The sequence below is a fragment of the Daldinia vernicosa genome, assembly GCF_022497035.1.
Source record: "Daldinia vernicosa strain CBS 139.73 unplaced genomic scaffold F5Y00scaffold_6, whole genome shotgun sequence".
NCBI classification, from domain to species: Eukaryota; Fungi; Ascomycota; class Sordariomycetes; order Xylariales; family Hypoxylaceae; genus Daldinia; species Daldinia vernicosa.
In genome coordinates, this window is record NW_025953922.1 from 233,898 (window position 1) to 259,031 (window position 25,134).

Consider the following 25,134-nt stretch of genomic DNA (forward strand, 5'->3'; position numbering starts at 1 on the left):
GTAATCCACGTCACCTAGTACGACAAGGTATTGCACGATAAGGGCCGTAATGTGTGCTATATAAGTAGGGCCTGCAAGGCCACCAGACTTAGAATAATCAACGCACTTTTCAACCGATTGACCAGTCTACATGTAGTATGATAACCCTGTTACATGTGAATATCTACATGTGAATATCTGAAGGGAGGTTTGACGAATGAAACTGTTGTGGGGAGTTGTCGTCAATCTAATTGCCAAATCCCAGCCTCCCCCACATAGTACGTCTATGTACATATGCACATAGGGAAGCTCTAGGTGGGGCGCCGACTACCAATTCCACCTTCTTAATTCTTGGCCTGCAAGTGCAAAACTTCTACATACGTACAACATTCCCATTCCTCCATGTATCCAATTCTATAGCTATCTCAATTCGCTATAATTGGTGCAAAATTTAACAACGCGCGACCATGGACGATACTGTCGCGCATTCGGTGGAAGGGCTTCTACCCGACTCGCTCGAAGTGCCTATTGATGAACCCTTGTCAATATCTGATCCCGCTGAAGTTTTCGGTGTACAAGTTCCATCGCCGCAAATTCCCACTGACCTCCCCGAGGTCACTTCGATTGGTACTACCCAGAGCGAATCTAGTAGCTTGAAGCGCTCTAGACCCCATGACGAGGCGGAAGAAGGATGGCAAACCGTAAGCAAGCGCTCTTCCAAGAAGTCGAAAAAGGACAACAAGGAAAAGAAGGTTCCGGCGCCTCAATCGACCAATTACCCTTCCATCACGTTCAACCACAATGCCAAGCTCCAGTCTAAGATCGCACTCGAGTCGCTACGAAACCTCATCCTTTACATATTCGCCGAAGGCGCAGCTCCTCAATGGGTTGCAATTTCCCAACGGCCACAATTTCGAAAGATCGTCGCGATCATGGTACCGGGACTAGAAGAGGCTATGTTCAAGCAGGATGTCAACTTTACGACGTATAATGACCAGCCCTTTAATTCAGATCAAAGGCCCCGAGTATTGACATCTCCGGATGACTATTATCCGCGGCTTCTTAAGAAGGATGAGCTTCCTGATATCTTGAAGGACTTCGCAGACATGTTCAGTCACCTATGGCCTGTCAGAACGCAGGGTAACGAGAAATATGGCACTATCCGCTCGCCACTCGGCACCATACTCACGGCGCCCACCGAAAAGACCAAAGAGGAGAAGAGTCAACGGGGCGTCCAACCTGCAAAGGAGCCAAAGGGTTGGAAGGACGAACGTACAAGAATCACCGAGTTTCTAACGATGCCAGAAGAGTTCCTAGCCAATGGGTACATATTGCACCCTGCCTGTATACCGGCAGAGCGGCGCAAAAACTTTCAGGATCTAGAGGGATGGGTTCATACTAATGTAGAGAATTTTGAAGACGGCGAAGTTCCCGAAGAGGAAATCCAACTAGGGAGCGTCACGGCGGGCCGAGAAATTCTTGCTCTTGACTGTGAGATGTGCGTAACGGGGCCCGAAGAGTACTCTCTTACGAGAATCAGTCTTATAAATTGGGATGGAACTGTTGTTCTCGACGAATTGGTCAAACCTGACAAGCCAATCCTCGACTATGTCACTCGTTTCTCGGGCATCACGGAACAAATGTTGGCCCCTGTCACCACTACGCTTAGAGATATCCAGGCGAAGCTTCTGCAAATCCTCCACCCTCGCACAATTCTTGTAGGACATTCCCTAGAATCAGATATGAAAGCATTGCAACTCACTCACCCGTTTGTTGTTGACACTGCTATTCTATTCCCACACGTCCGAGGACCCCCGTTAAAAAACAGTCTAAAGTTTTTATCACAGCGGTTTCTCAAGCGTGAGATTCAGAAGGGTATAATGGGCCACGACTCGATAGAAGATGCAAAGGCATGTTTAGACCTTGTGAAGCAGAAGTGCGAAAAGGGAAAATCCTGGGGCAACCAGGAGTCGGGTGAAAATCTATTCCGAAGGTTGACTAGAACTGGAAAAGCTTATCGCGCGAACGGTGGAGTCGAGGCCAAAGGAGGCGTCCAAGTTGGAAAGACGAGCGCCATGATTGATTGGGGTGACCCCATGAAGGGTGCTGGAGCAGCTTCAACGTTTCCGATCGGGTGCAAGTCGGACGAAGAGGTAACGGAGGCCATCATGCGCGCTGTAAGAGGCGATCCTGTCGGAGAAGAGATACCATTTGGTGGCGTTGACTTTGTTTTCGCACGATTTCGCGAGCTAGAGGCATACCAGGGGTGGTGGAATGGGAAGAGCGACTTTCCGCCTCCCGACCTATCCAGCATGTCCCTCGAAACATGTGTACAGAACCTCACTCAGCGAATTAAGCGCATCTACGACTCATTACCACCATGCACCGGTTTCATCGTGTTCAGCGGTTCTGGCGACCCGCGCGAGATGGCACGCCTGCAGGCCATGCAAGCTCAATTCAAGAAGGAGTACAATACGCCAGGCAGCAACTGGGACGACCTAAGCGTGAAGTGGACAGACAGGGAGGATCAGGCGCTAAAGAAGGCGGTCGGCGTGGCGCGCAACGGCATCGGTTTCATCGGTGTCAAATGAACTAGTTAGCTATGTCCCTTATACTCCTTTTTTTTCTTTCATGGATGATGTACTTTCGGGATTCATCTCGGGCGTGTACAATAGATATAGGGAGGCGGCATATGAGATACGAGCTACGAGCTACGATCGTGTTTGGCATTGGTATTCTGAGATACCCATTTCTATATTCTTCGTCAGGTAGGTATTCTTCGTCAGGGTTAGGTACCTACCTAGGTATCTATATAGTTACGCGAATTGAATTAGCTGGGCTTTTATAGCTTACATAGGTCAGACCACCACCGTTTGATAGGTATGATGTAAGTGTTTTCGCCTTTGCAATTAGAGACGTGCCTACTCCCTCACTCAGTCTGACGTAGGAACTCGTGAAACTATCGTAAAGACTAATTCGTACTTAACGCACTTAACACATAGACACAGTAGGTAGGTACGAGGACTATATTCGGTGAAGTATTCGTACTATACTCTTTTAAACTCTTTCAAACTCTACCGTAACGTCATTGCATCCTCGCGCTACCATAAGATCGTTGCTTCACATAGAAATAAATATTTTAGTCCAAAAACACCTAGCAATCACAGCGTCTGTGTTAATACCTTGATGTGCTACCTACCTAACATAGTACGTGTAGGCTTCCAAGATGTTGGCTAAGACCTCCTCCCTAGATAGACGGGTATATAATAAACCATTGTCGAACACGAAAGACGACGCCATACCTAATCGCTGACTAGCAATTACGCCTTATATATTGTGCGACAACCATTTATCAGAACATACAAATTCTTGAGTACGAAATTTTAGGGACCGTCCAAAATACATTTCCTCATCATCATGGATATCGCAGACTTTACAGAGCCTTTGACCCGAGTCACTATATACTGTTCTCGATGCCGAACAGCTCTATATATGTCCACCAATCTGTGGAATAGGATTGATGAAGGTTATATCACCCCCGTTGCCTCCCCTAAATTCGGCGTGAGCACCTGCGTCGCTCAAGGAGGTTTCCCGACAATCCTACTTAGAGGTCCTATACGATTTGGAAGGGGATACACAGTACTCGCGAACTGGTATGGTTTATCCCCATAATATCTATAACACTACTTACTATGTACTCCTAACGTCTGTTATAAAACAGCCACCTACAGGATATATCATGCTTCGGTTGCCGGGCGGTAATTGGGTTCGGCTGTCTACAAGCACCGGAACGTCATGTTCTGAAAGAGTAAGCTTCTATGTAATCCCTCCCTACCTGGACATCCATCACTCGCTAACCACCATAGTGGTCAACTGTTCTTCCGGCCTTCCTCAATTATGCTCATCCAGGCGGATGGCTATGATACCAATCCATACACTGGTATGATCGTTGGGCCTATCATCCAAAAGACGCTCAGTATGGAAGAACCTCCACATGCTTATCACGATACTCCAACCACGCCTTCGTCCTCCGGGAGAAGTACGCACGCTGGCATGAGCAATGGGGACAATTCGACGATACAAGGCCAAGTTCCTAACCATCTACAAGCTCAGATCGATGCTTCAAGAGAAGAAATCCAGAGGCTTAACCGCTCAAGTAATCCAAATGCCAGCTCCAGCCCCAGCTCCAGTGGTATCGCGACGCCGCGTGCCCAAGATGAGGTCCGAGATACGGTCGTACAAGATGAGATCGCACAGCTAAAGAAGGATGTTGGTGAGTTGAAAGATTTGGTGGTGGAGAAGTCTTCCAGGGATGCCGCTACACAGGATAGCATTACCTCACTAAGAAATGAGTTCAGTGAAATAAGCCTGACATCCGCCCGTATTGAGCAAGAGCTTTTTTCCGCGAGGCAAGTAAACGCATGTATACTCTCAGCTCTAAGCACCAGCCGCCATGGGTCGACGTCAACCACAGAGCAACCACCACAGCAAGGCCTTGGGCGCGCGGGGGAAAGGCCGAATGGAACTAATGGGGTCGTGAACGGAGATGTCTCGACAGCGAAGGCTTGGGCCGAGGAAATATCCTTGCTACGAGCGGAGATAAACGGCATCAAGGAAGAACTGGCTCAAAAGCGATCCCAGGAGTCTCTACCTGAAGACGCGGGCTCACCAGCAGAACTCACTAATGGAAGTACTCAGCATTGATATTACCAAGATGGGTTGAAGAGCGAGCTAGGGGAGGAAGAAAGTATAGTTAGGTTGTAGCAGTGCCACTGCTGATATATCTTATAAGCGACAGCGAAGTAGGAATAGTGCCACTGGGGGTGAAAGAAAAGTAGCGGGTTATAAAGCATGGTCATACCGAATAAAGTCCCAATAGCGTAGTTTGCACTTTGCAATAATACACTCCTCTTATTTTATTTTTCAGAGCCGAACTCAATATCTGCAATCTGCTAGATTTACACCGTTGATGAATGCAATACTTAGAGTGAATGTCAGGATAGTTGAATTGGATTGTTAACACCTACCCTTCTATCCAGCCCTAGTAAATCTACCCCTGAATTTACCCCTAGCCTACTATTTCATCACAAAATCCGGCTAGTGTTTGGATTGGTTCTAGGACTGCCATCTTGAAGAAACGGCTTTCTTCCGAACCAGTTGGGTTTCTAGCGAAAGCGTTTACCAATGCATTTTCAGTCTCTCGACCCTTTAGGCTCTCGAGATCGTTCAGCTGGGCCTTTGCTTGATGGTATATTTGCCATTCTTTTGAATGAGCCGCCGGGCAATGATGGATAACCATGACCAGGATCGTCTGGCACATAGTAGCTTGGTCAATCTTGCCCAGGAACTGTGATATCCTCGCTGATAGAGACTCAGTGTCTCCGCTTGATGCGGGAGGTGGCACCGAAGCCGTGTTGGCTAAGAGCTTCGCAATCATGAACATGCCCTTCACCCTGAGTACGGAGAAGGGCATAGGAGCCTTATATGGATCGCTATTCAGAGCAAGGAAGCACCACAGAGCTAAGGCGTATTGAAAGTTTTTCTTTTGGCAGAAATAAATGCCGGCATCGACGATCACTTGCGCTAGTGGTTCGACGGCGTACAATCCGGCTTCTCGAAGCGGCGCGCATATTTTCCAGCGGCGGCGGAGCTGTTTGGAGAACTCCGGCAAACTCAAGCCTTGCAGCGGTTCTATATATTTCGGGTATATCTTTTCGATATATTTCTGTAGAGAACGATTGGACTGCAAGTGTTGTTTTATTGGTGGATGCCGTAGTTTGTCTAGATCGGGGACGAGACTAAACGAGTTCAGCTCGAGATGCGGATACTGCTGACAGACTTGATACATGTCCAGGTCGTCTTTGCACCGGGGACAGACGCATTTGAAGTGATACTGCTTCTGTAGCGCTTGCTGGCGGTACGAGCGATGGAGTGTGCATTCTGAAGTGAGACGGGCGGTTAGTAATAAGAATATAATATTTTACGGGGTGATGCCGAGCTTACCGATATATGATATTTCGATCTCTTCGCCCTCTTTTATCTCCCGATATGCGTGTAGGACTGCCTTTCGTCCTATGAACTGTACGAAAGCATTCGGAATGCAGGAATGGTTTATCATGGACAGCGCAGGATTGAAGTATGTCCCACTCTGGCCAACATCTACATCAAGTCGGTTGAAGGAGTTGAGTTTTAGCTAGTCATCGTTAGAGTTATGGGTTTAGGAGCGAGAGAGGCAGACGTGGTGAGTAGAAGTAGAAAAGGTAAAGAGTTATGGCCTAAACTGACCAGAACGTTCGTAGCAAACCCCGACTTCACTCACCTTACACACAGCCTCCATAGCCTCGGCCAGATTACTCTTGTTCGCCTCCCGATTCAAGTAATGCAGCGTAGCGCGAGCCTGGAACTCTAGGCCGGCCCAAGTCATATCCGAATCCGAACGCACCGCCTCCATATGGCCTTCCATCTCCGCGACTGCGGCCTGCATTTCCGGGCGCACAAGGACCTGGATTAAAGCCCGTACGGGAGTTGGCAAGACCAGGAGCTTCGGATCTACCTCCTCTTGGATCTCCTCTTGGATCCGCCGGAAGGCTTTGCATTCGCCGCGGCCGTGGGCGAGCGCCCAGTCGGCTTTCTGGCATGCCGGGGTGCAGTAGTAGACTATGCGACAGCCGGTGCACGCGCGCACGTGGACCGGTGAAGTAGCCATAGGGTTTTGGTCCGATGATACAGCCAGGCAGTAGTGGCAGGTCCGCGATAAGTGTTCGTTATCTGGGATAGCTATAATAGGTGCTCCTTTGTCGTGAGCAAACACGGCAATGACGGCACCTGGGCTGAAAGTTCGCGATGCGAGAATAGAGCGACCCCGGGTTGGGGATGGTGAGCTCAGGACCACGCCGGGTGGAAGGGCGACCATCTTGAATATCTTAGTGAGTAGGGAGACTGGGAGCTTACTAATCTTCCTCTTCGTTTATCTCCTTGTCTCCTTGTTTGCGATGTGTTAGATGGAAAGTTGATGTGTCCAGACGTAATCCAGACGTAATAAATATAGATCTGTGGAACTGATCTTGTATTAAGAAAGAGCGTTTTAATCTCAAGGACTACGGGGCCACCTCATACTTATACGTACCTACCTCCTATATCTAACCTGAGGGCCTCGTTCCTTCCCTTGACGCTTTGTCCGTGATTGTCGTAACTGCCTTGATGTCTGGCAAGTGCCCCACAACTGCCCGCAACTGTATTATTTTATCCTGATTACGTGGATCACCTAGCAACAGGATCTTAAATATCGTTGCACTTTTGAACCATATTTTTATGTGGTGAGACTTAGGAGTCGAAGGTGTTTCAGAAAAATGTAAAAGTTATACTAATAACTTTAACTTTCCATAGTTATGGACTATATTAGTTAGGTACTATTATCGGCAAGAAAAGTTTCTCTGTTGAAGGTTTGTATGTAGTTATCCGTGAGGGGTATGCATTATACAACTGTTGACTTTCCATCTTCTCCTTTCCGTTACACAGCAAGCTAGTCCGTATAATCAAATACAATATTATATATTATCTAGGTGAGATGTCTATATTTATATCATACTCTATGGGTTAGGGGAATTTAGCATAGCTCTATGGATAGGTAACATCGACTAATAGTATACATACGATACATGCATATTCACACCCGCGCGTCGACGAGTCACAATACAAGATACGATCCTCCTCTTCCTGTTTCAGCCGCAAGACTAGGCCATGAGCTTCTAATCATGAAGTCCCTAGGATAGGTATCTCTCGAAGATAAGGCGTGCTTATCACTCCAATAAATATAAGCGTTAAAAAAGCAGCACTCAAAAATAGTCGGAGATGACTTGACTTACATTTTACTTTCATCAAGTTTTTTTTTTGTGATGAAGTAGAACCCGATCACATCTCTCGAATTTGAATTGAGATTATAACCCACTAACTTGAATAACGCCCAACTAACCAATCGTTAAACCATGCCTCTCGAACTACAGCCTGCCACCGAAGCCGACGCGCGCCGAGCAGCCGAGATCGAGTCTGCGGCATATGGGCCGAACCCGTTCAGCCAGATCCTATTCCCGGGGCCGTTCCCTCCGGAGGCAGTGGCCGGGCGCGGTGCCCAGTTAGCTGCCGAGCTCAAGAAGGACCCCACGGCGCGCTGGCTCAAGGTAGTCGATACAGATTTGCCCGAAGGTGAACAGATGATTGCTTTCGCCAAGTGGCACATTTATACCGAGAAGCCGCCACAGCCAGCGCCTCGATCATTCGGCCCAGGTTGTAACGCCGAAGCGTGCGAACTTGTGTTTGGAGACCTTGCGAAGCTGAGGTCGCGCATCTGGGGCGATAAGCGTTCCGTCTGTGAGTACTTGACCTTGACCTTGGGGGAGAAAAGCCACGTATTTTCTTCGTGTGCAATGTGAAACAAGGGATGAAGGGTCGTAGTTCACGGGATAATATTCTTCTAGTATGGTAGTTAACTTACTAACCACGCTACTTTATAAGACCTCTCGCTCCTCCACACCGATCCCAAACATCAGGGCCGGGGCGCGGGCGGCATATTAACTAAATGGGGACTCGAGGAGGCAAAAAGGCTCGGCCTTGTTGTATACCTTGAATCTTCTCCGGCAGCTCACTCGCTGTACGAGAAGCATGGGTTTCGCGATGTTGAGATCCTAACAGCCGACTTGAGTAAGTGGGGTGCGACGGAGGAGCATAAGATATGGTCGATGAAGTACGATCCGTCTGAGATTGCTGGTTGAAAAGCATTTCTGTTCATTATAGGTAGGTAGTTAGTAGGTATATGTGATGAGAAAGCAGGCCTATGATGGAGAATTGTTTGACCTAATAGGGTCTTACAAACGAAGGTTACCTGCATAATAAACAAACCTCCTAGGTTAGCTTTGTATACATTCAAACTACCTGTTATTTCGATTGCCGACCTACTTAGCTCAGTTGTAAATGAATGGAGATTCGTCTAATTGAATGATGATGAGTTGTTTACCTACGGACAACACATACAGTAGTTCTCAAATAATCCTCTATTAATATATTGGTGGGTCCGTAAGTACAGCTAAAATACATCATCTCACTCAGGCTTGTCTGTTGGTCTTGCACGATTTCATCATTCCATCCGTTCAACCTCTTCTCTGAACAAATCCACATTCGAAAAGAAAACCTCATGATATTTGCTTTCTTCTCAACTCAAGTATAATATCATATGTATAAGACATTATAATTACCTACACATCCGATTATAATTATTCTCACCTTTCAGCTAAACAGCCCCACCATCCCGCATACCGCGTCATCGTAAAGCCCCAACCAGCGATGCTGTCTTCTTTCTGGAAGACATCACCAACAGATAACTCCAAAATGTCCCCTGGTCCCCCAACCAATGATAAAACCGACCCCCCGGCTCCCCTTGTGACTTCGTGGCGCGCCCGTGCCGACGCTGGTGAGTCGGTAGCCGTGGTCCGCGTGCGGAACCTGCGAAGCTCTATCCCCATCGGCCGGGATGCCTGGGGCCGCTCCGGTAAGTTACAGCCGGTGCTTCTCTCCTCCGAGGTGTCGTTCGCAGACCCGTTCTCCGTGAATGAGTCTTCGTCGGGGAACACTGATAAGCTCGACTCCGGCACCGTGCATTATGGCAACCTGAGCAAGACGCTGCTTGGTAGTCTCGAGCTTTTGGGGTCTAAACCCGACGCTGCGGAAACAACGGCGGCTGCGGTAACCGCTACGGGCTACGAAGCCGAAGTCACTACCCCGCGCACTGCTGATGTCTTGGAGCTGCTGTGGGTGCGCATGACGGGGCGCGTGGTAGACGGGAGCCGTGTAGCCCTGCCGCTGGATCAGCTACCGTTCTTGCATGCAGCGCGCCTGCGCTCGCTCTCGCTTACTGTAGAGCTGCCCAAGGCATCTCTTCTCGGTGCCGGCGTCAGCCTCACGACAACAGCATGCTATAGAGAGGACATGCCAAAAGAAGAGGAGAAAGAGAAAAGCGATACTAACAAGAACCCCCTGCGATCGTACTCGCGCACTCTGCGGATCCAGGGGCTGCACATTCCCACGCTGATCGGCGTCAACCCGAACGAGCGTAAGGCCAAGCAGATGCTCGTCGCGGACGTTGAAATCGACAGGTTCGATGTCGCGGAGGACATACATACTGAACTAGAGAGTATTATCGTAGAGGTGAGTGTGCAGAACGAATCATGCCTACCTAAACGTAGCTTACATATCCGCAACTAGACAATGGAATCGTCGTCTTTCGAGACGCTGGAGGCACTTGCTTCCCACATCGCCAATAAGATATTATCGGACTTCAGGATCAACGACGACCCAAAGCCCATGAAGGAGAGAGAGTGGCGGGTTAAGGTCTGCTTGGAGAAGCCGATTGCGATACCTACTGCGGAATTCCCTGCTGTGGAAGTTACCATGGGATCGTGATTATATTATCTAGGGGACAAGGGATATGCTACTTGGACGAGATGTTGGCATATGTAGCACGTGGACATACTGCTAAACAACGAGCATTTTGGATGGTAAGTTATATGATATTACGTACAGCGCTAGCTCTATTCTAACATTATAAGATACACGTGTCTGCTGGAATTTCTAAAAGTAGCCCTATGTTAGAATAGTGTCGTCTCATTGGTAGGACCTCGAATATCCGTACCAAGGAAAGATTCGAGGCTTCGAGTATATCGAATTTGGAGTCCAAGTTGTGCTATTCTTACTTTTAGACGTGCACTAAAGAAACCTATAGATACATTTAACGAGGAGCTACATAACATGGTAATCCCCCTGGGTCGTTTGAATCGTACCGTCCTATGCATCAACTGCTAGAGGGCATGGATTTCTAGGAAGTCAGTATAGAAGCTTCCATGTATGTAACGGAATATGGCATGATTTACAACCACGCGCGTATAAATGACAGAAGTCCATTGAATTACTATCATATGATTAATCAGATAGGGCTACCTTAGTCTCAGATCCAGATCTCTTATACACGGCCCCTGGCAGTAGTGAAGCTACACCAATCTTACGTGACGTGGCCTTACGTTATTAAGACAGCTAGTGTTTATAGTACGAGTCTCGGCATCGTGAATATCACATTAAACCCGAGGTAGGAGAGTGTTAAGTGAGGCGGAATAAGACGGGAAACTACATGAATGAAGGTTTCTAAGGGCTTAGACAGCCTCACTTATAACTACAATGGGTACAATTCATAACCCCGGATTTTTAGAAACCTCAAGCGGCCTGAGTATCCCAGACGGTGGATTCCTACTCATGCGCGTGATGCGAGATCCCTAATGCATACAAGGATACGACCCGGCATATAGCATTTGTCTTAGTCGATTCTTGGATCTCTGGGTAATCTATAGAAAATCAAACACGCCCCCTTTCTATCATATATCATCAATCATGAAGAGCGAGCGTAACATACGAAGCCACGTCAGACCTTGCGGCAAGACGGGACGTCGCCATGCGTAATCTCATCGACAAACTTGGGGTCTGGATCGAAGAGCATGACGTGGAAATGCTCTACGGCCTGGACAGATTTCAACGACCTCCAATTCTTGAACCAGATGTACTACCCAAATATGTTAGCGGGACTAACTAACTAGGAAACAAGGAGATGAAGATGAAGAGGGTAGGTATGGATTCCCACTTACGCGATCTTTCGGGACCCTAGATCCAAACGTCTTCTGCACGTAGCCATCGATCTCGGCCCGAGCCTCGTCAGTCAGATCCGTCGTGACGGGATCCTCAGGTAATTCAAACTTGGTCCATACGACAAGGTGGACGATTCGATCGTCAATTCCATACGGCCAGTCGTTCCATAGAATCTTAATATCATCGCCGAACTCAAAGGGCTTGCCCCTCGGCTTCACAGGTGCCTCCCAGTGCAGCCTCTGTGTCAGGACGAAATTCATGACGCTACCGTAGTCTCTCTTCAACTTCCAGGTGTACTCAAGGTACCGCCGCAGATCAGAGGGGATACGTCTGAACGAGCCTAGCCGGTTCTCGGCTACTATGTTCTGCACCTCTGGCCACGTCGACACTGTGTACTCCGAGTCGGGCGTGCCGATAATGCCGATATCCTTGACGCTCAGGCTGCGGAGGAATTCCGGACACTCTTCCGTCCGTTCGTTTTCAGGGACGTTAACCTGCCAATAGGGCAAACCGTCGACGCTTCCCATCTCGTGCTTCGACGAGTACCTAACCTAATGTATAGAGAAGTACACCACCGTTTGATTAGTAGTGTTGTTGTGTCTTCTACACTCCTGGAGAGAATAGGCGAAAAGCGAGTAGGTAGGTATAGGCGATTGCGATAGCACTGGCTAGCTGATAGATGATAGATGATGATAATCTCGGAGGAAAGTGGCTGGGAGGTGCAACCTTGGAAATTCTAATTTAGGGAAATATTGACAATAGTTTATTGTTCATGGCAAGCGCTGTGCAACGAAATCTCGGAGAGCTGATATCGATTCAGTTTAGAATTCGAGGATATCAGGATATCAGGGGCTGCTGACCGTAAACCATTGGCCAATCGGCTGTGACATGTGTTAAAGGGTGGAGTCGAATGGATCTTTCCTGACGCTGTCCCTGTGGACGCGGTGTCATGTGTGTAAACGCTATCACGGCGTTCGTCGGTTTCACATAGGAAACTTCAACAATGTATTATTAGATTGGAAATATATATTTATTATATATATTTATTATTATAATATTATTAGTTATCGTAGCACTTTAATATTAAATATGTAGATAGTATTAATTAGGTAGATACCTACCTATGTTAGATGCTATGTATCTAGGTAGTTAATCGCTTAGTATTTTATGCCTGTAGTTTTGCCGCACCGATATTTTAAACATCTCAACTCAAGCTTTGAGGCTTTGAGACAGCAATTAAGGTTAGCTAGATGCGGCTCTTATCTTAGTCGTGAAGATTTCGATCTTGCCCAGCCTAAGGGATATGTATAGGTATACTTAATACGCAATACATGATAGATAATAATAAAGTCAGACATTAAGGCCTACTTGCATTGATTAATCAGTTTTCCTTATATGTACCGTGGCCCCCACGTGGAAATCTCCCGATTATCTATTTGCTACAAAACTGACGTGGCACTCGTTGGTAGTCTGGTTATTAGTCTCGTCATCACAACCTCACAAAAGCGATCAATATAAACTATCATTCTGGAATCGACTTCGACAAACGAAACCCGCCTTTTGCCGAGACCTGATTTGATCGAGGCCCTTCGGCGAACAGTTTCACCGGCTTTCAATAGCTGAGGCTGTTCTAAACCAACCGATATGAGAATTTTATTAAACGAATATCAAGTGGATTGCTCTAGAACTTAGTACACAATTAGTTCCCGCTGGTCTGAAATGAAACCATGTATTGGGTGAGCTAATTGATCCATAGTGGAGAGGAAGTTGTATTTATTATTGCGAGATATAATATCGACAATTTGTTAGTCTAAGAGTGGAATACGAAGGAAGCATTCTCGACAAAGTCGCCTATCCGTCACAAGTCCCCCTAGATCATGTAGAAATCGACTAGGTTAAGAAAGAGGGACTTTTTATCGGTGGCTTGAACGCCAACCACGACACTGAAGTAGGTGAAAATACTACCCACCCACATTGGAGTCCGGTCAGGCCAGACTTCACTGCGGATGCAAGCCCAAGCCAGCTTTGAACCTTCGACCCACTCTCCATAGTTGTCAGACGAATGTCGGTAAAATATGATAGATCTCTTGGATAACCTTTTTTCAGCCTTGAAGCGCTCTAAGCCTGCACGCCCTGAAAATGTATTGATACCCTACCTATATACTTGACTAATATGGAATAGTGTTGTATGCCACGATGGGAGACGGAGACGGGCCTTCTCTTGACATTGGAGAGAAATTGCAGTATTCCGTCCAGCGAAGGCATCCAAGTATGTATGTATTGTATCGTGGCTGGGATACGGCACCAAGTTCGACGTGAACATCGTGGTGGTGGATCTTTAGCCGTCTAGTGTACATAGCTTAGCAGGGTCTAGCCCATGTCCACAAATGCCGTAATAGGACTAGCCCGGCCCGTTTGAAGGGGCATTTTCGAAGAGGTGATCCATTTTCGAATTGAATATTGGCGGCCAAGTACCGTACAGTACAAGGGAGATATACACCGCATATCGAATTTACCTCCGCTTCATCGTGGCCATGGGGCAACCGATAATTTCCTGGAGTACGAAGTAACTATTAAGGGGTGAAGACGGCTAGGAGGAAACCATTCTAAATAAAAGGGGACGAGATGCTCCCCTTTAGTTGCTTGACTGGTCTTCTTTTCCTCTTCGCACACTTCCACTGATCAGGCAAGACTGCAGATAGTTGGGTGCAAGACATTCACCAGGTATGTTTATGATCTTCTCTTCAATTTAATAGCTGCAACGTTATCGCATGTTTTTCTGTCTTTCCCCACTCAGGTCCAGCATGTGATTGAGCGCCTTAGCTTCTGAGACACAGAATAGAGGACGCAGGAGACAGACACGATGAGGCTTGGAAAACCGCCACGTCCTTTTTATGAGAAGAAATAATCCATCGTCCGAAAAGTCATTGCGACATCGAAGTTCTGATCTTCGGGAGTCCTTTCAACAAGTGGACCTTTTGGCTTTGTCTGTCATTAATGTTGAAGGATAGGAGCCGGGATAAGACAAGTGATGAGCTCGAAAATGGAGATGAACAAGATGATTGGATTGGTCAAGAAAGAACAGCCCAACTGAACAAAAAAAATACACCAAGCAACAGCTACAGCAAGCAATCAGGGAAAGACAGAAAGTGACTTGCTTTAATTTAGTCTGCATTACGTCAATGGTGCATTTACAACTGCAGAAGTGAGCTAACCCCCCCTTTTTTTATTTAGGTATCAAAAAATTACCGTAGCTACATCGAAGCTCCGCTGCCAACCAAAATTTACCCCGCCATTGCCCCCCCTAAAAGTCTAGACACAATCGTCATCCAAAACCGTTACTAAAATAAATCTTGACCTCCTCTTCCTCCTTAACCGTCCTCCTCATATACACGCCCATAGCGGACTGGGAGCTTATTCACTGTTGATTCAGCACTTTATCTGTTGAGAAAGATACACAAGCATAAAAGTTGCTTCCATCTACACAAATTCACAATGTCTCAGGGAATCAAGAGCGCGCTGCCTTCCCATCTAAAGCCCGGCGGGAACGATGCGGACAGCGAGTTCGCTGGTCGACACCACGGAAAGACTCACTCGCACATGGTGAGTGCAACTTCATCTGTTTTGGAATTAATTCATAGCACCCTGAGTTCGCGGATCCTTAAATCTATGAGAAGACGGGAGTTGTCCCCTAAACCTGCATCCAAACCTGAACTTGAACCTCAACCTCAACCTCAACCTGACCCTGCATCGCTCCCCTTGTTTCCCATTCACCATGACGAGGAGCCTAAGAAGCCCGAGGAATCATTGCGTGTACGCCCCAGAACTTCAGATAGCATGGCAAGATAAAGTTTCTTCTACATTGGCGACTTGGAAAGTTTGGTGCCTCAAACACCAGACCCAAGTCACAGCCATCTTTACTTCCAGTCACTACATTCATTGTCTTTACTTCGTTTTCACTGGATTTGGGATTCTTATTTAAACACTAGAGCCCTTATGATGTTTTCATCCCCTCCATACCTTTTCACTTAATTTTATTGGAATTCTCCTAACCATCATCTCGACCATGTCTCCCTTACTACCCTTACTAACAACTGATAAGGCCTTCGAGAATGCCTCGACCAACGTCGCCGCTGCGCAAATGCGCAACTCTCTGACTGAGCTTGCCGAGACCGTCCAGGACCCAGAGCTGAAGAAGGTATGTATCTATAACGACACATCTTAAAACATATTAAACTAACCTATCGGATTAGCTGTTCGAGACTGAAATGGACAACTTCTTCGCTCTCTTCCGTAGATACCTGAATGACAAGGCCAAGGGCAACTCTGTGTATGTACAAGTTCCGCCGTGGTCCCAAAATTAAGGAAGAAGCTAACAATAGGCCGGCTAGTGACTGGGATCGCATCAAGCCTCCCGCGCCGGGACAGGTTGTTGACTACGAAGACCTATCCAACTCAGAGTCTGTCGGATTCCTCAACAAGCTAGCCGTGCTGAAGCTGAACGGTGGCTTGGGTACCTCCATGGGTTGTGTTGGTCCCAAGTCCGTCATCGAAGTCCGCGACGGCATGTCCTTCCTCGACATGTCCGTACGACAAGTCGAGTTCTTGAACCGAACGTACAACACCAACGTCCCTTTCATCCTGATGAACTCGTTCAACACCCACGACGACACCGCTGCCATCATCAAGAAGTACGAAGGTCACAATGTCGATATCCTTACCTTCAACCAGTCGCGATACCCAAGAATCTACAAGGACTCGCTTCTACCTGTTCCCAAGAGCTTTGACTCGAACATCAACGAGTGGTACCCTCCCGGACACGGTGACGTATTCGAGTCTCTCTACAACTCCGGCCTCCTTGATAAGCTCATCGACCGCGGTATCGAGATTATCTTCCTATCGAACGTCGACAACCTAGGTGCCGTCGTGGATCTACGTATCCTACAGCACATGGTCGAGACGAATGCTGAATACATTATGGAGTTGACCAACAAGACCAAGGCTGACGTCAAAGGTGGTACTATTATCGACTATGAAGGATCCGTGCGCCTGCTGGAAATCGCCCAGGTCCCGAAGGAGCACACTAACGAATTCAAGTCGATTAAGAAGTTCAAGTACTTCAACACCAACAACATCTGGATGAACACCAAGGCCATCAAGCGCGTTGTAGAGAATAACGAGCTTGAGATGGAGATTATCCCCAACGGCAAGACTATTCCTGGTGATAAGAAGGGCGAATCTGACATCTCCATCCTTCAGTTGGAGACCGCTGTCGGTGCTGCCATCCGCCACTTTAAAAATGCTCACGGTGTCAACGTACCCCGTCGCCGGTTCTTGCCCGTCAAGACCTGTTCAGATCTCATGCTCGTCAAGTCGGATCTGTACACAGTTAAACACGGCCAACTGCAAATGAGCCCCAGCCGCTTCGGTGGCGCCCCGCTCATCAAGCTCGGTAGCGACTTCAAGAAGGTCTCAGACTTCCAGAAGCGCATCCCGTCAATTCCCAAGATCATCGAACTCGACCATCTCACGATTACCGGTAACGTCTACTTGCACCGTGGCGTGGAACTGAAGGGAACTGTTATCATCGTCGCAACCGAAGGCTCTACGATCGACATTCCTCCGGGATCAATCTTGGAGAATGTTGTCGTCGAGGGTAGCTTGCGTCTATTGGAGCACTAATCTGTGGAAAGACCCCTTTTCTTGACGTACTTTGGGGACTTCTGCTTTCTGTGTTGATAAGCATTTCGTCCCCCTTCTGTACGTACGTTTCTACGTATTATAATGCGCGCGTTTCGTCTAGAGATGCGGTTGGCGGTGATTTATCTCCCTTCGTCGGTCGCGCTAGGAATTATAGGAAGTCGTATGACATATAGAGATGACAGTGTTGCGGCGGCAGTATGGCAGCAGGGATGAAGGGGGAAAAAAATGAATGATTCACGGCAGGACTCGTGGGCGTGTTATGCAGACGCCAGGAAAATAATGAAATAAAGGATATGCATGCATTCAGTACTAGTACCTAATATTTGTTGCAGGCGATTTGTGCCGTTGTGTATTTGATGGTAGTACGCTGTGACTATTGTATGTTTTCGTAATATCAATGCCGATGAGATAATTGCTACCCAGGATTGAGCTGGATGACATGCTTTCTGGCAATATGGCTCTAATAACAACTCGAATTTTTGAGACGTAACTATTCTGAATATACGTATATAGTGTTCGGCTCGGCATCGATGCTGGGTTATTCAATTTGCTCTACGTAATCCTCCTGTTCTGGTGGAATTTACTACATAGCCGCCACGATCATACCCTGATAGGTTAGTCCGCCATAGCTCTGATCGTTCGAATGATAGGGGCTTCATTCTAAAATTTACCAGCCTCCGTCCTATTCGAACTTGTAATTCTTGACGGAGAAACATGGTATAGACGGTACTTGATGAAGTTAGCTCATAGTCAAGATATTTCAGATTTAATATGTTGGTAGTTGTAGAAGTTGTTGGTGCTTTGAGTCCGGGATGCGTCGGGTTTAGTTATTTGACAAGTTGGAGGAGGATGTGAACGGTCTATTGCGTTAGACGGAACCCGTCATATTCTATCCAATCTTTACTAGGTTCGATTTGCATTGCGTCGAGTCTAATGATGCCTGCGTACCTATATACATTGGGAGAAATATGTAGTCTAGGCGTATAGACTCGGATGATATTCTATTTTCCCTTCTTTTTCATGTTCTCGGTGCACGACGGACAGTACCAACGGCCTTCGGGTTCGGACTTGAGGCCAACGCAGGTCCAGTGGAACCACTCATAGGGACATGCCGGATTGTCACAAGCAACCATATCGCCGTACGATACATGCTGGCACAAACAGTACTTCTTCCCTTCCTCGTCCTCGTCATCTGATCCTCCCGACCCTGCCGATACCGATCCTCTATCTGGCATATCCTCGTCTCTGTCGAGGTGCGAATGTTTACGGTGATGGTGGTGATGTGGACGAGGCACGGGTGTACCACTACCAGCCCGAGACCCAGCACGCGACGACCGCACCGATTCTGCGTCTGATAACTCGCTGTCTGCTGTTGATGCTGGTGACCCCTTGGACATACCCGCTCGTTTAACACGCGATAACGTCGACTTCGAATGCGGAGGCTTCTTTCGACTAACTCCCGCAGATGGTGTGCCTTTCCGTCCGATACCTACGCTCCCAGCCTTCGAACTGGCTCGGGGACCGGCACTACCTGCTCTCGATGCCCCCGGCGTCCCTGCCTTAGGCGTCCCCGGTCCGAGAGAAGAATGACGAGCTAATCCACTCGATGCTGTTGGCAGGCTGCCTAGACCGGAACTTATTCGTGGACCTCTCTTGGGAGCACCGCCTCCACTGTGTCTAGTTAGTATCGATTGTTTCTTATTTATATGTAATATGGTGGCTGATTAAGAGTCTTGGGTGCCATAGTCTAAAGAGGAAGAAGTGCTGCAGTTGGAGAGGAAAGGAGTCCTGGTAGTAAATATGTTGTAAAGGGAGCAAAGAACTCTGAATGGTTACTCACGGTCCGGCAGAGGACTCGCGCTGGTTGCGGCTGTTCATGATTATGCTTGCGGCGGGGGAAGCGGGCGCCGAGCTGGAGATGTGGGCTTGCGACTGAGTGGTCCGGATTTGGGGGTTGGCAGCTCTCGATCCGTTCGGGGTCGCATTGTTAGTGATAGGGTTAAGAGGCGTGTTACTGGCCGTCGAAACCGCCAGCACCCGAAGACTGGTGTTGCTATTGTTGGCAGCGCTCGGTCGTACAACGGAGGGTATCTCATCGGGGTCGGTAAAACCAGGTTCGTTTCGGTCGCTGAGCTGTTTGATCTGTAGGTCGAGATGACGAATATGCTTGTCAAAAAGCGACTGCGCTTTTTGAGCCAGTTGAATCTTCTCTTCGGCAAGTTTATCGGCTCGGGTGTAGTTCTCGCGGATGGTCTCGCGCAACATCTGTTCGCGGGGGAAAGGCGTGTGGCTACCGTTCATACGAATCCAGCGCTGGATCTTAGCGTCGCTCTCTTCGATGGTCTTAACACACTCCTGATATGTGCGGTCTTTATCGGCGATCTCGTCCTGGATGAAGCGAATCTCTTCGGGCAGATTGGCGGTTCGATGGATAAAGTCTTCGAGGATGGCGGCAGGGTCTTGCGCCTCGGTCGAGGGCGCCATCTTCTTTACGAAGTCTATGGAGAGATCGTCTCTAGGCATCGTTGTTAACCTGGCCCTCTAAGCGGGGGCACGCTCTTTGGGTAGGTGATTGTGAGAGAGTGTTCAGAGAGCAAGCAATGCGCAAGTGTAAAGGAAACTGGAAATTGGAAACTGGTGGAGGAAAGGCAAGGTGTATTTATTCCGAAAATGATTGCGATGTCGCCTATTATTTGTTATTCTTTCCTTTTTTTTCTCGGCCTTCTCTTCCTAAATTCGAATATCTGAGCTTTCTTTTTGCTCCCTGTTTATGTTTTTGTTGCGACAGCGTCCCGGGAAAGATTGTGCAACGTAATGCAGGGAGATACGAATGATTGAGGTAAGTTGGTATCACACGCAAATAATTGTCACAACTGTGTGAATTTGAGCTCTGGCTCACCTTCCTGACCAGTCCCGAGAATTATCATTTAAAAAGGTCCTCCGAATAGTAGGAGCGGTGCAATATTTGGGAAGTCGCTAGGTAGGAATACCTAAAGTAAAATAGGAAGGAATTATTCGATTGCTTCATTAGCTGGATACAAGAATTACTTGCATCGGTACACCGGCAGCGGCAGCAGCAGCAGCGCAAACGCAAGAGACGGTTGCTAAGTCCTAGAGTGGGGAGTAAATTAGTACAATCGATAAAATTCAATTCTAAAAGTGAACGTTAACAAACACGGTAGAAACAACAGATGTTAAATAAATTTGTTCTATTACGTAATAATATGATGTATTACTGGTTGCATGGATTTAGCAAGTCATGACGGTGCGAAACGGTGTGATTTACATCAGCCAACCTTGAAGGATGAAGTTATTGTGCAGTCGTGTTAGGTTATTCCTTGTTCTCTAAGCAAATTGGGAAACATTAAAGAAAGTCACTTCAATCCAGGTACCGATCCAATCTATTACAGATCTAGCTTAGCGTTCCTCATTCTGCATATTACATACCTAGGTATTTTGCATATTAGCAGATTAGTTAAGCCTGTGCATTATAGTGGGGCAAATCGGCAGCTACCGCATCCTTAGTGGCAAGTCATGAAAGTCGCCTTCATCCATCTTCATCTTGATAATTGAAGATAACTTCTTCATTAAAAAAACGAACCCAAACTCACCAAGACTCAGATATTATATTATAGGCTACACCATCCCATTGCCATCCTTATATGATTCACGAAGATTCCATAACGCGTTATATGAAGCTCGTTGCCGATAACTTTTAGTACCATACTAATTCATCTGAACTACCTCCGAACTTAGTTACCTGATTCACCTTACCAGTTTGAGTCTCATTTTCGGAGTCAAGCAACAGATAACCATCACATAATTCCAGGCGTTGTGATACCAAAAGTCCCACAAGCGCTAGTTGAGAGAGCAGAAAAATTAAGCGCATCCTACCATTTACATCACATAATAAGGTGTTTTTGTTCATCGGCCGCATCTCATCCGTCAGCCTTAAAGATGGAGGTTGACCCGGCGAATTGTTATTCGTTACGGTTACCGAAACCCAACTACCTCCCTCACAAGGTCGATGTTGACGGGCCGGTAGTAAAGAAATTCAACAAACCTTTAGATCGGCCAAGCGACCTTGAAAATGCAGCTTATCTTAACAAGATTAAGCGCTTCGCTCATGAATATGGCATCACAAAACCAAAAGGCTACACAGTGTCTTTCCATTATAACCCCGACATGGAGAGGCATCACTTCGGCCAAACACATCCAATGAAGCCTTGGCGACTAACTCTCACCAAGAGCTTGGTCTCATCTTATGGTATGAATTTCGCTATGGAGAATTATACTGCCCGCGCGGCCACATACGAGGAGCTTACGGCATTCCACACAAACGATTATGTCGAGTTCCTGGCCTCAGTTGCTCCCCAGCCACAACCATTAGACGTCGACAATTCTAGTCCGGATCTCAAGTTTAATTTGGGAGGTAGTGATTGCCCACTTTTCGAGGGATTATACGACTATTGTTCCATGTCTGCGGGTGGTTCCCTAGATGCCGCCAGGAAACTATGCACGGGGCAGTCCGATATTGCCATCTCCTGGGGCGGAGGCTTGCACCACGCCAAGAAATCGGAAGCGTCAGGATTCTGCTATATCAACGATATTGTCCTTGGTATACTACAATTATTGCGCATCCATCCCCGAGTTCTCTATATCGACATCGACGTGCATCATGGTGACGGCGTAGAAGAGGCCTTCTTCTCTACGGACCGCGTCATGACGGTCTCTTTCCACAAGTATGACCCTCAAGTTTTCTTTCCCGGCACTGGCGCTTTAGAAGACAACGGCCCGAGGAGCGAGCACAACCCAGGAGCACACCATGCTATTAACGTACCCTTGAATGACGGCATTACGGATGAGCAGTATGAGTGGCTTTTCAAGAGCATCATTTCTAGATGTATAGAAAAGTTCAGGCCCGGTGCAATTGCTCTACAATGCGGTGCGGACTCTCTGGCCGGAGACAGGTTAGGTAAATTCAACCTGCTTGTTCAGGGACATGCCTCGTGTGTCGAGTACTGCAAAAGTCTAAATATTCCTCTGCTTATGTTCGGAGGAGGGGGCTATACACCCCGAAACGTCGCTCGTGCTTGGGCGTATGAGACGGCCGTCGCCATCGGTCACAATAAGACCATCCCGACAGAACTGCCCCTCCACACCCCTTGGCGAGAACGCTTTAGGCATGATACGCTTCTTCCCACTTTAGAACAGATATTGGGCGAGCCTCGCGTAAATAAGAACCACAAAAAGAAATTAGACGATATCATAGAACATGTCACCGAGCAGCTGCGATTCGTCGAAACCGCACCCAGCGTGCAGTTTTCTACCATTCCGCCCGATCTCGGTCCAATCAGGGATGAGGTAGAACAGCGAATCAAGGAGGAAATTGAGGAGAAGGACGAAATCGGGCGAAAACTTCGGGAAGAAGGCATGGGAGATCATATGGAATTATAATTGCTTCTTCCTGACATCCAGTTCACGGTTTAACCTAGATATCTTGAAAAAGAAAATCATGAACACTGATCGTAATAGCATTATACTAGCTAACTGTCTTATATGCCTCTATCTTTAAGACCCTAACTTCCTAGCGATCTTGTCTCCCATCTTGTTTCATCTGTAGTACATAATGGACAGTACGCAGTTTAATACAGACAATGGCTGAATAAAAAGATTAGGCGTTTACAAGACTCGACTTTACAAACTCACTCATGTCTCTTGATACGAGAAACTCGATTTTATTCTATCACGCTGCTGAAATACCAAGTTATCACAATTTCTGATAACTCCGAACTTTTTCCTTTTTATCACTCGCCTTGGAGATCTTAAACCCACCAGGTACCCGTTCTTGGAAGACCCTGTTGGGATCATACTTCGCCGCGACGGCCTTTAATAATTTGACGTTCTCCGCGCCATACGTTGAGAAGGGTTCTTGGTCGTCCGTGCAGTAGTTCAGGTACAGCCAGTCGGCATCCTTGTTAATCGACTTAGCGAAGGACTTGACGGCGGCAAGCAGCGCTTTCACCGCGGGTCGGCCGACTTTGTCGCGCAGCTCGAGGGATTGGACTTCTATCCCGATGAGGATGTTGAGGCAGTCTCCCGGCAGGTTCTCGATTCCAAGCACGTTTCCACCTTTGGCGGCGGAGATATCGGCCCACGACTTGAGGATCGGCTGCGTGACCATTTGGGCTTTGAAGTTGTCGTCGGGGATCGCTTTGCGCAGCTTTTCTATTAGAGCTTCGTACTCGGTGGCTGCTTTGCGCATCGTGCGGGCGTCGACTTGCACGGTGATGGCCTCCCAGTTGGTGCTGGGGATGCTGGTTAGTTAAAAGGTCCGAGGAGATGAGTACCTGATGATATAAGATATAATTAAAGGACGTCGACTTACTAGTTCGCCGAGGGGACTACGTAGTCCGCCAGCTTCTCATACAGCGTCTTGACTTTGAAGTCCTCAGGTTTCGAGATGGGGTCCGGGATGGCTAGGAACTTCTGGAGGGGCTTCGGGTTCGCGACACCGTTGACGTCGGACACGTTTATGCTTATCGTGTAGTCTTTGACCAGGGGCGCGTGGTAGGAATATAGGAAGGCGTAGTCGTCCGGGTTGGCAGCTAGGTTGTGTACGAAGTCGACGTAGGCGTCGACGACTTGGTCGCTGGCGGTTTTGGGGTATACGGCCATGCCACACCATATTTTCTTTGCCTCCATGGACTCCAGGTCGAATCGCGTCACTATACCGAAGTTGAAGGAGCCGCCCTTCAGCGCGAGGTATAGGTCCGGGTTCGTTGTTTTGTTCGCCTGGACTATACTGCCGTCGGCTAGAACGACCTCATAGTTGACGATTGTGTCTAGGTTTTAACACCCGTGTTAGCGCTCATACGAACCCTTCCTTATATCTGGCTTTCACACAGATACTAATTATTGATGGATGGATCACTTACCGCAACTCCACCCCTTGCTAGCGATGAAGAATGATATACCGCCACCGATTAAAAACCCACCAACACCTACCTCGGCCTCGCGACCTCCGACAACCAGCAGTCCCTCTATTATACTGTTAGATCGTGCTTATGCGCTCGGGGTTTGTCCAAGCACTACTTACGCGAAACCAAGTCTCTGTAGACATCCTTCCACCTACTGCCAGGCTCAAGCGATACAAGTTTTGTTTCGGGGTTGTAAGTTCGCTTCGTCAGGAGAGTGAGATCGATAGTCACGCCGTCTTTGATATTGTTGCTATTATCCACCCACATGTGGCCTCCGCTGACCAGATGATCTTATATTAGCGTTCTATATTCGATAGCACACGGGTAGCAAGAACATGGGGTTCGTAGTCGCCTACTCGATACTCACCTACGGACAGCGAACTTAAGGCCCTCGGTGCTAACTATAGCTTTCAACGCCTTAGAGACTTCTTCTGTGTTTCGGGGCTGTACGATAGCCCAGGGTCCTAATCGCTGCGAGAACGGCGCCAAAGATGCCTCTTTTGCCTGGTAGGCCTGCTCGCCAGGGACGTGTAAGACATCGCCCAAGCCGGCTTCCTTCAACTTGGCAATGGCTGACTGCGCGATAGAAGACATGGTGATATCTCTAGAGTAAAAGGGTTACATATGAAGATGCAGGTCCACGCATAATAAAGTGCGAGCGCGGCGTCTATATATGCAGGGTTTTTCTGCTGCCACTATACAATTATCTACATGCCGTATCGCCCACCAATACCCCCGAGTGAACAGGATCCCGCCGCAGAGCGCCTTCATCATATCATATGAGTGGATA

At 47.8% G+C, this 25,134-nt stretch overlaps 10 protein-coding genes across 10 annotated transcripts; 6 read left to right on the forward strand and 4 right to left on the reverse strand.

The window, feature by feature from the left end:
- Positions 1-337: 337 nt before the first annotated feature.
- On the forward strand, positions 338-3,012 carry F5Y00DRAFT_226792 (uncharacterized protein). Its single transcript, XM_048006391.1, has one exon. It carries the CDS (start codon positions 447-449, stop codon positions 2,568-2,570), a length of 2,124 nt encoding a protein of 707 aa, XP_047868431.1. The 5' UTR covers positions 338-446; the 3' UTR covers positions 2,571-3,012.
- Positions 3,013-3,396: 384 nt separating this feature from the next.
- Positions 3,397-4,683, forward strand: F5Y00DRAFT_273117 (uncharacterized protein; the record flags this gene model as incomplete). The annotated part of the gene is made up of 3 exons (XM_048013113.1): positions 3,397-3,632; positions 3,701-3,787; positions 3,846-4,683. 3 exons carry the CDS (start codon positions 3,397-3,399, stop codon positions 4,681-4,683), a joined length of 1,161 nt encoding a protein of 386 aa, XP_047868432.1.
- A 272-nt stretch (positions 4,684-4,955) lies between these two features.
- On the reverse strand, positions 4,956-7,540 carry F5Y00DRAFT_174166 (uncharacterized protein). The gene is made up of 3 exons (XM_048004910.1): positions 6,299-7,540; positions 5,983-6,172; positions 4,956-5,919 (listed from the first exon to the last, which is right to left on the reverse strand). Exons 1-3 carry the CDS (start codon positions 6,890-6,892, stop codon positions 5,048-5,050), a joined length of 1,656 nt encoding a protein of 551 aa, XP_047868433.1. The 5' UTR covers positions 6,893-7,540; the 3' UTR covers positions 4,956-5,047.
- Positions 7,541-7,569: 29 nt separating this feature from the next.
- On the forward strand, positions 7,570-8,756 carry F5Y00DRAFT_226795 (acyl-CoA N-acyltransferase). Its single transcript, XM_048006392.1, has 3 exons — positions 7,570-7,781; positions 7,845-8,346; positions 8,491-8,756. The coding sequence occupies exons 2-3, from the start codon at positions 7,965-7,967 to the stop codon at positions 8,745-8,747; spliced, it is 639 nt and encodes a 212-aa protein (XP_047868434.1). The 5' UTR covers positions 7,570-7,781; positions 7,845-7,964; the 3' UTR covers positions 8,748-8,756.
- A 604-nt stretch (positions 8,757-9,360) lies between these two features.
- F5Y00DRAFT_258350 (Dihydroneopterin aldolase-domain-containing protein) lies at positions 9,361-10,431 on the forward strand (the record flags this gene model as incomplete). The annotated part of the gene is made up of 2 exons (XM_048010687.1): positions 9,361-10,176; positions 10,234-10,431. 2 exons carry the CDS (start codon positions 9,361-9,363, stop codon positions 10,429-10,431), a joined length of 1,014 nt encoding a protein of 337 aa, XP_047868435.1.
- A 673-nt stretch (positions 10,432-11,104) lies between these two features.
- Positions 11,105-12,648, reverse strand: F5Y00DRAFT_226804 (uncharacterized protein). Its single transcript, XM_048006393.1, has 3 exons — positions 12,522-12,648; positions 11,661-12,466; positions 11,105-11,578 (listed from the first exon to the last, which is right to left on the reverse strand). Exons 2-3 carry the CDS (start codon positions 12,186-12,188, stop codon positions 11,441-11,443), a joined length of 666 nt encoding a protein of 221 aa, XP_047868436.1. The 5' UTR covers positions 12,189-12,466; positions 12,522-12,648; the 3' UTR covers positions 11,105-11,440.
- Positions 12,649-15,019: 2,371 nt separating this feature from the next.
- F5Y00DRAFT_174263 (UTP-glucose-1-phosphate uridylyltransferase) lies at positions 15,020-17,482 on the forward strand. Its single transcript, XM_048004911.1, has 4 exons — positions 15,020-15,264; positions 15,764-15,859; positions 15,915-15,991; positions 16,053-17,482. Exons 1-4 carry the CDS (start codon positions 15,157-15,159, stop codon positions 17,341-17,343), a joined length of 1,572 nt encoding a protein of 523 aa, XP_047868437.1. The 5' UTR covers positions 15,020-15,156; the 3' UTR covers positions 17,344-17,482.
- Positions 17,483-18,365: 883 nt separating this feature from the next.
- On the reverse strand, positions 18,366-19,887 carry F5Y00DRAFT_258353 (inhibitor of growth proteins N-terminal histone-binding-domain-containing protein; the record flags this gene model as incomplete). Its single annotated transcript, XM_048010688.1, has 2 exons — positions 18,366-19,035; positions 19,205-19,887. 2 exons carry the CDS (start codon positions 19,885-19,887, stop codon positions 18,366-18,368), a joined length of 1,353 nt encoding a protein of 450 aa, XP_047868438.1.
- A 1,017-nt stretch (positions 19,888-20,904) lies between these two features.
- Positions 20,905-23,174, forward strand: F5Y00DRAFT_226812 (histone deacetylase phd1). Its single transcript, XM_048006394.1, has one exon. The coding sequence runs from the start codon at positions 21,322-21,324 to the stop codon at positions 22,819-22,821; it is 1,500 nt and encodes a 499-aa protein (XP_047868439.1). The 5' UTR covers positions 20,905-21,321; the 3' UTR covers positions 22,822-23,174.
- F5Y00DRAFT_258355 (FAD-binding domain-containing protein) lies at positions 23,135-24,938 on the reverse strand (the record flags this gene model as incomplete). Its single annotated transcript, XM_048010689.1, has 5 exons — positions 23,135-23,672; positions 23,753-24,209; positions 24,303-24,407; positions 24,464-24,621; positions 24,712-24,938. 5 exons carry the CDS (start codon positions 24,936-24,938, stop codon positions 23,135-23,137), a joined length of 1,485 nt encoding a protein of 494 aa, XP_047868440.1.
- Positions 24,939-25,134: the final 196 nt, after the last annotated feature.

Excerpts from the sequence above, each read along its gene's own strand:
- F5Y00DRAFT_226792 (XM_048006391.1), top strand. The coding sequence starts at position 447 with ATGGACGATACTGTCGCGCATTCGGTGGAAGGGCTTCTACCCGACTCG.
- F5Y00DRAFT_174166 (XM_048004910.1), bottom strand. The coding sequence starts at position 6,892 with ATGGTCGCCCTTCCACCCGGCGTGGTCCTGAGCTCACCATCCCCAACC. Across the intron at positions 6,173-6,298 it reads CTATGGAGGCTGTGTGTAAG|CTAAAACTCAACTCCTTCAA; the intron begins GTGAGTGAAGTC and ends AACGATGACTAG. Across the intron at positions 5,920-5,982 it reads GATCGAAATATCATATATCG|AATGCACACTCCATCGCTCG; the intron begins GTAAGCTCGGCA and ends GTCTCACTTCAG.
- F5Y00DRAFT_226795 (XM_048006392.1), top strand. The coding sequence starts at position 7,965 with ATGCCTCTCGAACTACAGCCTGCCACCGAAGCCGACGCGCGCCGAGCA. Across the intron at positions 8,347-8,490 it reads GGGCGATAAGCGTTCCGTCT|ACCTCTCGCTCCTCCACACC; the intron begins GTGAGTACTTGA and ends CTACTTTATAAG.
- F5Y00DRAFT_226804 (XM_048006393.1), bottom strand. The coding sequence starts at position 12,188 with ATGGGAAGCGTCGACGGTTTGCCCTATTGGCAGGTTAACGTCCCTGAA. Across the intron at positions 11,579-11,660 it reads CTAGGGTCCCGAAAGATCGC|TACATCTGGTTCAAGAATTG; the intron begins GTAAGTGGGAAT and ends ATATTTGGGTAG.
- F5Y00DRAFT_174263 (XM_048004911.1), top strand. The coding sequence starts at position 15,157 with ATGTCTCAGGGAATCAAGAGCGCGCTGCCTTCCCATCTAAAGCCCGGC. Across the intron at positions 15,265-15,763 it reads GAAAGACTCACTCGCACATG|GCCTTCGAGAATGCCTCGAC; the intron begins GTGAGTGCAACT and ends ACAACTGATAAG. Across the intron at positions 15,860-15,914 it reads AGGACCCAGAGCTGAAGAAG|CTGTTCGAGACTGAAATGGA; the intron begins GTATGTATCTAT and ends CTATCGGATTAG.
- F5Y00DRAFT_226812 (XM_048006394.1), top strand. The coding sequence starts at position 21,322 with ATGGAGGTTGACCCGGCGAATTGTTATTCGTTACGGTTACCGAAACCC.